The sequence below is a fragment of the Aethalodelphis obliquidens genome, unplaced genomic scaffold (assembly GCF_003676395.1).
Source record: "Aethalodelphis obliquidens isolate GAN/ISIS:26980383/991018 unplaced genomic scaffold, ASM367639v1 scaffold26, whole genome shotgun sequence".
Taxonomy (NCBI): domain Eukaryota; kingdom Metazoa; phylum Chordata; class Mammalia; order Artiodactyla; family Delphinidae; genus Aethalodelphis; species Aethalodelphis obliquidens.
The window spans coordinates 429,032-438,537 of record NW_020837970.1 but is presented as its reverse complement, the minus strand read 5'-3'; the positions used below and the strand labels follow the sequence as shown (position 1 = coordinate 438,537).

Here is a 9,506-nt window from a genome sequence, read left to right as displayed (position 1 = left end):
CTCTGGCTTCACGAAACGACCCTACGGCAGATGCCGAGGTGTTCAGGGTGACCTTGGTGATTCTTTCAGATTATCCGTCCTCGCTCACTCCCAGACGTGTACTGCTAATAAGGCTCTTCTGGAATTCTAGGTTATTCCATGGCCTTCCAAGAAGCTTCTCCCCCTATCCTTTCCCTACCAATGTTTGGAAGCACAGGAAAAGCAGCCTGCAGACTCCCATTTACCTGGACACCCTGAGTGACACCGCTATCGCTGCCCCTCTCGGGGGCTGGGCTATTCTGCACGGTCCAGGGCTCGCTTGGGGCCTGGGGCATCCCGGGGGCGGTGTGCGGCCAGTGGGTGTCCTGGGGCGGGCTTCTGGGCCTCGGCAGCGCGGGAGGAGGCAGCGGCGACGCTGGCTGACAGGCTGATGATGCCCGGTGCCCGCAGCCGATGGGAGGCAGCGTGAGCCCGAGAGAACCCGGAGCAGCCGCGGTGGCAGCGCTGGAGCGCAGCCTCCTCCCGCTCCCACAATGCACAGGGCGAGGGCGGCGGCGGCGGCGGCAGCAGCATCACCGGCTGTAGGGTTGGCAGCGGCGGCGACCCCGAGGACCCCGGGCACGCCGAGCGCGCGACACTGCTCGCGGCGAGCCCGGGAGTGATGGCGAGGCCCCCGCTGGCCGCCCGCGGCTGAGACGCCCCACCCCACCCCGCCCCGCCCGGAGCGGCCCGCCCCGCCTGGCCCTGCCCTGCTCCCTGCCGGCTGCAGACCCGGCGTTTCCTAGTCGGCGCGGGCAGCCGCCCAGAAGAGGTGCGGCCTCCGCACAGGCGGGGGGCGTCGGCGCCGCGGGGCCCGCCATGGCCGCGTCGGAGCTTTACACAAAGGTAAGGCGCCCCATGAGCCGCGCCTTGGGGAGGGGGCCGCGCGGCCCGGCGCCGCCAGCTGTCAGGCCGGGGAGGGGCCGGGGCGCGGGGACCCAGTCCGGCCCCTCCGGCACCACCCCCTTTCCGAGCATTTCGAAATCCTCTGCCTTGCCCGCCGGTCGCCCGCAGAGGCACCTTCCTTGTTCGGGCGTTGATGGTTAAGGCGGCGGAGGGAGGCCTGCCTCGGGGTGCCTCTGTGGCCCTTGCCACCCTTCTTGGCCTGGGAGCAGTGCGGGTTTCTAAGTGGAAAGCGGGTCTGTGTGGCTTTAGTAGGGCGAGCCTGGGGCAGGATTGCTCAGCCCTCCGTCTTGCTTTAGGAAAAATCCTGGCTGGTGGGAGATCCTAGATCTGACAGATTAGATGGTCGGTCCCTCCCCTGGGGACACGCGCTTAAAATAACGTCTGGTGTTGGTATGCGGTGCCACTTCTACCGCCACCCAACCTTTCTGTGAGGTATGGAATCTTGCAAAAGGTCGCCAGTCGATTTTCACCTTTAGGTGCCCGGTTTCAGATTGCTACCCTGGGGTGGAGAGCCCCTGGGGAAGATGCAGACGAATAAATGCGAGCTGATTCACTGGGGTGGTCGGTACTCATTTGTCGCTGGGAGTTTGCAATCTGCATGTAATCCCTTAGAGCCTTGTTAGGCTCCATGTCTTCACCATCCTCTGGGGTGAGCCTTTTCCTTCTGGGTTTTGTTTAAGGGAAGTGGCAGCCTTTCCTTCTTATACTGACAGCAGTATTCTCTGGGGCTGGTAATCTCTGAATGGCATATTTTGGAGAACTGTCCCTTCAAGACAGTGTGTGGTGCCCTTTGTGACTGTGTGTAGTGATGGCGTTTTATACTATCACTCCTGTGTAGGTAGATGTTTTTCCAGCTATTAATTACCTCTAATTCCAGTTAACAGAATTAACCTTAACTTTTTGAGTTTGCATCTGAGGCCAAGTCTACATTTATGGTCTCAGAATCACTGCTTCCAAATATGACCCAAGTAAGCCCAGGGCTCAAGTTGCAGCATGTTATAGAAGGAAGAGGTCTGGACCCGCCATCAAGAGAACTGGATTCTAGCCCTTGATTCTAGCCGGGGCCTTTTCACTTACTGTGTGACCTTGGGCAAATCACTTAACCTCTCTGTGCTTTAGTTTCCTCATCTGTAAATGGAGTTAATTATACCTGCCCTACATCTCTTACAAGGTTGTTGTTGTGAGGATCAAACAATAATACATGGGAATGCTTTTCGTAACCTGTGAATTTCTCTACAAATGAGGTATATTTCTTCAACCATGAAATGAGTTTGCATGAAACATTTCCTGGGACCTCTCTTTCCAGCTTCAGATTTGAGGACTACACAATGAAACTTCTCTCTAAACCTGGTAATTCTTTAGGCATTGTAGATACCTAATGTATGATTGAATGCAATTGGAAATTGATCCAAAGTTACTTTATAAACAAACATTTATATAAAGCTAACTATGTGCCAGGTACAGTTTTAAGTGCTTTACAAATATTAACTCATTTAATCCTCATAATAAACATATGAGGTGGGTACTAAGAAATATCAGAGTCATTTTCACAAGAAGAGATATGGTCTGTAAATATTCCTTAGTTACTTTGTATAGACCCCATTCTTCACTGCCTGAGGAGTCCATCCTTCAGCTGCCTGACTAATTGTAGGCTGCTTAGCTAGACACTGGTTGGATAATACGTTGCTCTTGGGTTTTGGGTCTGCTTTTTTCTCCCAAAATAATTGGCAAGAAAAAAATTTAAAAGATCCTGTGATTTTTAAAATTGTAAGGTTTGGGATGGGCTTTGGTCATAATCACAATCTGTTTTAAAATTCACCCTCTAGTCATTGTAAAGACAAACTGGTTTAGACATCAGTAGGGAAGTTGAGCTTAAGTTGCCTTCTAAATGCATTTATACCTAAGGATAATCTGGTTACTTGGTTTGTTTGTTGGCTCATTCTTTTTGTGAATGGACCTTAGCTTAATGGCGGACAAAAATATTTATTGAGCACCTCCTGGGTGCCAGGTACTCTGCTTAATGTTGAGAGGTTCTAACATAAACAAGACACAGTCCTTTCCCTCGAAGGGTTTACAGCCTGCTTCTTATATTCTTGGCCCACTTTGAATCTTCAAGGGCATAAATAACCTGCTGTTACCTCAGCAGCAGGCAGACAGCTGGTATGGTATTTATTTGTAGAAGTTAGGGAAGAGGTTGGGACATGAGAAGGTTGGAATGATTCTAGAGATAAAAGCTTGGGTAGTGATTTTTAGAGGACGAGGGAAATCATTAGAGGTAATATAAATGGATATTAAACACAAGGATTAGACTTCCCTGGTGGTGCAGTGGTTAAGAATCCGCCTACCAATGCAAGGGACACAGGTTTGAGCCCTGGTCTAGGAAGATCCCACATGGTGGAGCAACTAAGCCTGTGTGCCACAACTACTGAGCCCATGTGCCACAACTACTGAGCCCACGTGCCACAACTACTGAACCCGTGTGCCACAACTACTGAAGCCCGTGCACCTAGAGCCCGTGCTCCGCAACAAGAGAAGCCACCGCAATGAGAAGCCCACGCACTGCAATGAAGAGTAGTCCCCGCTTGCCACAACTAGAGAAAGCCTGCATGCAGCAACGAAGACTCAGCGCAGCCAAAAATAAAATAAATAAATAAAATTAAAAAACAATGTATATAAAAAAAAAAAAAAAATTTTAAAAAAAAAAAAAAAAAAACAATGTATATAAACACAAGGATTTTCCCCTTGCAGAGGATTATAGGGAAGGAAGTTCTGGAGGTAGACTACAAGGAAAGATATAATAGTTACATGCCATGATTATGGTATTCAACATAGTGGTTAAATTTGAAAAGTGCCCTTTTCAAAATGTCATTCAGAGCTTAAAGGCAGATTCTGATGTGTGATAGAAATCAGCTCCTATTACAGTGAAAGACAAAAGACCATTCAGTTTATTCTTTTTAGCTAAAATGATAATGGTTTTGTCACAGCAATTTAGCAGGGCTTCCCTTTTGTAAATTTTTCCAGCAGTATAAACATTTTAAAGGCAATAGCTGGGTTACTAGGATATAACATTTCTGGAAACTAACATTTTGGTTAAAACATGTTTGTTGATTGTTAAAATAACAGCTTTATTGAGGTATAATTCACATAATGTACAATTCACCAATTTAAAATGTACAATTCAAAGGTTTTTGGTATAATCACAGAGTTGTGTGTTGATTTATTTTTAGATCCACCTGACTCGTTCCTGAAAGAATTGAAGGTGGTTGTGACATCTTATTGTTTCTGGTTTTGAAAATATTTGCTGGTCTTGACTTTCCAGTGGGTGTCTGAATGATGACATCACTTGTAGCTACTTTCAGCACCTTCAAAGGATTCAGCATTTGTGGAGCAGGGTTTATTAATTAGACCTGGATGGATCACCAATAGCAATAAAATGGCATCCTAGTCATCCTCACATGAAGTTCCCAGACACCATGGGTACCACATAAATGCTGTAGAATGGCCAAGATTACCTGAAGTTTAATTAGGAGTCCCATAGTATGTCAGGATGCTGAATTTTCTAACAGTACAGAAACAGTCTAAAACCCTCACTCCAGAAGCCAAGTACACTTTCCTTAGATGAAACAACTATTAGGCCAGTAGATTGTATATCTGTAATCTTCCTTTCCCACCATATTTCCTCATACCTACTGAAGCTGCATGGACTAGATTTTTTCTGGGATAGTCCCAATTTTATATTCTATGCCATTGTCCCTTTAAATCATCAATCCTGGAAATTCTAATATTTTGGTGTTGAAATTGCATTTCTTAGACTGCTTCCAGCCTCTTAAAGCAGAACAGAAATCTCTGATCATGTTCCCTGATTTGGGCTTTGGCAAGTACATTCACTTTTCTTAAATCTCCTGTCATGCTCCTTCTATCTGTATTTCTTCCTGATGTCCTTTGGCCTGTTAATGGCTCTGCTATTTTCCTAGTCCCTCATGCTGGAAACCTCTGTAGCTTTTTCTTTGTCTCATATTCTACTTTTTCTTTACCAATTCTGATTTTACTTGACATCCAGCTGACAGTTCTCTGTCTTAATGACCTGTACACATTTCTATCTTATTATAGTTATCTGTATATATGTAAGCCACTCCCACAATACTGTAAGCCCCTTGAGATGCTGGTCAGGGTTTGTTTACCTCCTGTAGAGCCTATCACAATGTCTTCCACATAGTAGCTGTTCATTAAATATTTGTTGGATGGATTAAAAAATATTTAAACAGGAGAGAAACAGAAAATAATGGTTTGGGATGATTAGTCCACTTGTAGGAATGAAGCAGGGTGTAATGGAGTGGTTAAACAAGTAAGCACATTTTCAGGCATGATGAACAGGGTGAGTAATAGAGAAGAGAGCTGGGAGCCAGGGAGACCAAGGAAAATGTTGTAGGAAACAAAATGGAAAGTGATGAAAGTCTGGTAGATTGAAGTGCAGGCAGAAAGTGTGAGAGACAGGTCTCTGTGATGGAGTAGATACAGGAAGAGAAGGAGAGGGAATAGTGTAAGTTAACACCAGTGGCTCTAGCTTTGGAAACTGGAAGTTAATTCTCATTATATCATGAATTTTTGCTGACTCTGGAATTTGTAAGTGGCTCAGAAATACTTCTTTAGACTGTTTGAGCAAAGCAGAATGGTTGTGATCTCCTCTTGAAATTTGTTACTGTTTCTTGAAGTGTGACAGTTCGGTGTATTGCCCAGTGGCTAAAAGATTACAAAAAGTTATAATTTTAATGAGAGTTGCTACTGCCACATAAACAGGTTAATTCTTCCTGGTGCTTTTAGCTTTTTGAAGTAAGGGGATACTGGAGGAAGGTCTGAATGGGGTTCCGGGGATTTAACTTCAACCTCCAAAAGGTTGAGGTGGAGTGGGGGGGATAACTTTCCTATAGGAGACTGTGGGAGAGGAGGGTAATTTAGCTTTTGTGTTCTTCACTTTATCATGAATTTTGCCTCCGTCAGGAGAATCTAGGGGCACATGGCCCACTAGAGGATGGATTGGATTTATCTGTCTCCACTTTAGGTAATTCCTAACAAACTATGAGGTATTATCAGAAGTATAAACTCCTGGCTGATCTATGGAATGAGGTCTGGCCCTAGGTGAAATAATGTGTGGGCGACACCACTCCACCCCACCAGGCGTGTCCTGTCCTACAGTAGTTTTCGCAGACTTTCTCCATTTGTCTACCTGGGGAGGTTGTCCTCTCCCTTCCCTCTGGCTCCTGCCTCTGTATCTCTGTCTCTCTCTAATCAACTTTATTGAGGTATAATTTACATTTAATAAAATTCACTCATTTTGGGACTTCCCTGGTGGTCCAGTGGTTAAGACTCCATGCTCCCAATGCAGGGGGCCTGGGTTCGATCCCTGGTCAGGGAACTAGATCCCGTGTACCACAACCAAAACTCCATATGCCACAACTAAGACCTGGTGCAGCCAAATAAATAAATATTTTTAAAAATCACTAATTTTAAGTGTACAGTTTAATGAATTTTGATAAATATATTCTGTCATGTAATCACCATCACAAACAAGATATAGAACATTTCTATCACCCTCAAAAGTTCGTTGGTGCTTAGCTCCTTCTCTTCCCCAGCTTATTCAGAGAGTTTACTGGAGTTGGCTTGCCCGCTGGGGCAGAGGAAAGAGTTGTTTGTTTTCAAAAGTGTATGTTATGATTCCACCTTAGCTCAACCAATATTGATAACTGAATATAGAGACTTGACCTTGGGTGTGACTCCCATGGAGTTTCACTGACAGTGGGAAGTGGGAGTAGTTGGAAAGGAGTTTAAGTGATTTATTTAATCTTTTCTTCACACACTTACCACCTTACCTTTACTAATGGTGTCTGCTTTTGATGCCTTGTTTCCTTAGGTCCTTAGTGTGCTAAAATGCCCTTTAGTCAATTCTGCCCTTTAACAGTTCTCCTGCCTCATCTACCTTGGTAGTAATGTCCATCTGGGTTCGTGCTGATAGAGATTTTAAAACTTTGCAGAAACTTATCCCCGGTTTCTTCATGCCTCAGACAGTCTCCACTTCGCTTCAAAGCCCTTCTCAGTTGAAAGTCTCCTTAACCAGCTGCCATTTGCCTTAAACATCTCCATGTACCAAAGAGGCTTTTTGCCAATTATAGAACTTAGGGATGATGTAATTATGCTTTAGTTTCAAAATAATGGCTGCAAACTTGGTTGAAATCAAGGAAAAAGTGCGTTATCCACTCCTAAGTGTTCATGAAGATCGTCTATCTACCTCCTTTGGCCCAATGTCGTGCCGTGTTCAAAAATGTGAGCACAGGGACTTCCCTGGCGGTCCAGTGATTATGATTAAGACTCTGCCCTTCCACTGCAGGGAGCGGGGGTTCGATCCCTGGTCGGGGAACTAAGATCCCACATGCCACACGGCACGGCCGAAAAGTTAAAAAAAAAAAATGTGAGTACAGTGCTGGACTGGAGGGAGATGGGACATAAAAAAAAGACAAGTTTTGTCTCTCTTTAGTCACTCACACAAAAACATGCATTGTCCTGGCCAGGAATCCTGTGTATGTGGTTGGAGTTTCCTCTTTTTTTTTTTTTTTTTGTATATTTATTTTTGTCTGCTTTGGGTCTTCGTTGCGGCACGTGGGCTTTCTCTAGTTGCGACTAGTGGGGGCTACTCTTCGTTGTGGTGTGTGGGCTTCTCACTCTGGTGGCTTCTCTTGTTGTGGAGCACGGGCCCTAGCCACACGGGTAGTAGTTGTGGCACATGAGCTCAGTAGTTGTGGCACATGGGCTCAGTAGTTGTGGCTCGCGGGCTCTAGAGCGCAGGCTCAGTAGTTGTGGTGCACGGGCTTAGTTGCTCCGCGGCATGTGGGATCTTCCCGGACCAGGGCTCAAACCCATGTCCCCTGCACTGGCAGGCAGATTCTTAACCACTGCGCCACCAGAGAAGTCCTGGGTTTCCTCTTGATAAATACATTCTGAAGGAATTTCAGAATGGGAGAAATAAAATGATCAGGGCAGTGAAGAGGCTAGACAGATTAAAAGGACAGACTCTTCAGAAAGATGAAGGTGAAGTGGGAAAATGGCGAAGTATTTATTTAACACCAAGATTAGAAGTTTATAACATCCAATCCCAGTTTAGTAAGGGTACTTGTTAGTTCTTTAAATAAATAAATATGTCATTTAAAATGAATTTCTACTCTAACCATTGTTTTACACATATGAAACTCATTATCTCAAGTTATGATATCAGCTAAGATGTGGTAGATAAATAGAAAGGGTCTGGCTAATTCATGGATCATAGTTCTGATACACCGACTTTCCGAACCACTCTTTGACAGTGTTAAACAATTACCAGTCAGAGCTGTTTTAGTTGGAAGTGATGGAAACCCAACTCAAAGCCAAAAAGCATTTTATTTGCTTAGATGCCCTGAAAGCCCAGGCATGGCTAGATTCAAGACTCTGACATGGTACCTCTGGGGCTCTCTGTCACTGGCGTTCGTGTCAGACTGCTATTTAATATTGCTTTCATCCTCAGGACAGCTCTTTTCAGGGTCAGTGGCACCTGCAGACCACATGGTCTAGCTCTGGGCCTGGAGGAAGAGAGCCTGGTAGAGGAATTCCGGTTGTCCTTGCTTGTGGTTGTGTGCCGAGTAGGTGGTGGGAGGGAGACCGTGAGCAGTCCAGTCTTGCTCATCTCAGAGGCCAGAGGGAGGATGGGGCATCCTGACTGATAGTCCTACTCAGACCTGGTAGGGTGGCTGAAAGCTGTTCCCCATCAGAAGGAATAGTGCTAGAGAGACAGAACAAAACAGCTACCCTCAACCAATGTCCACTGTGAATCAGTCACCAAAAGTGACAAAGTGACTGAGTTCTGCCTCTCCTTTTCTGATTTTTGAGAAGATGAATAGGAGGGTTTTGACTAGGAGGACATTGGATATCTTTCCCCTAGAGAATCATTTTTAATTAAAAAAAAAAAAGGCCATGGAGAATCAAGTGCAAATGTTGATAAAAGCATATGAGGGGCAGATAAATTAGGAGTATGGGATTAACAGATACACACTACTATATATAAAATAGGTAAGCAGCAAGGATTTATTGCATAGCACGGGAATTATATTTATAACAACCTATAATGGAAAATAATCTGGAAAAAAAATAGAACTGAATCACTTTGCTGTACACCTGAAACTAGCACAATATTGTAAATCAACTGTACTTCAACTAAAACAAAAAAAGCATATCAGAGATAGATGATTTAAAAAGTATTTTTTATTCAGTCTTATTTAGGGGGCTCTGAACCCTGTGTAACCTTTCCTTCTGATCTCTTTCTGCCATATTTCCTCAGCATTTTATTTTCCTTTATTTTCTTCACATCCTTGTATGCAAACATTATTCTCTTACCCCATTTTCACCCAAGGATAAGTTGCAAAATTTCTTATTTCCCCCTTTTGACTGTTCAGATCATCCATTATTCATCTACAGTGTTCTAATCTTTTTTTTTGCTCTCTTACTTTCCACCATGTCATCTACTTCTTGATCCTGTACTACTGACTGTAGTTCATGTACCC

General features: G+C 44.7%; 1 protein-coding gene across 4 annotated transcripts in view; it reads left to right on the top strand.

The window, feature by feature from the left end:
• The first annotated feature begins 644 nt into the window (after window positions 1-644).
• The window catches only part of MYO5A (myosin VA), a 186,681-nt gene continuing 177,819 nt past the window's right edge, over window positions 645-9,506 (top strand). For all 4 annotated transcript variants that reach the window (XM_027123050.1, XM_027123049.1, XM_027123048.1 and 1 more), the window contains exon 1: window positions 645-864. In XM_027123050.1, the coding sequence (XP_026978851.1) occupies window positions 838-864 (27 nt within the window). In that variant the 5' untranslated portion in view covers window positions 645-837. The remainder of the gene's footprint in view (window positions 865-9,506) is intronic.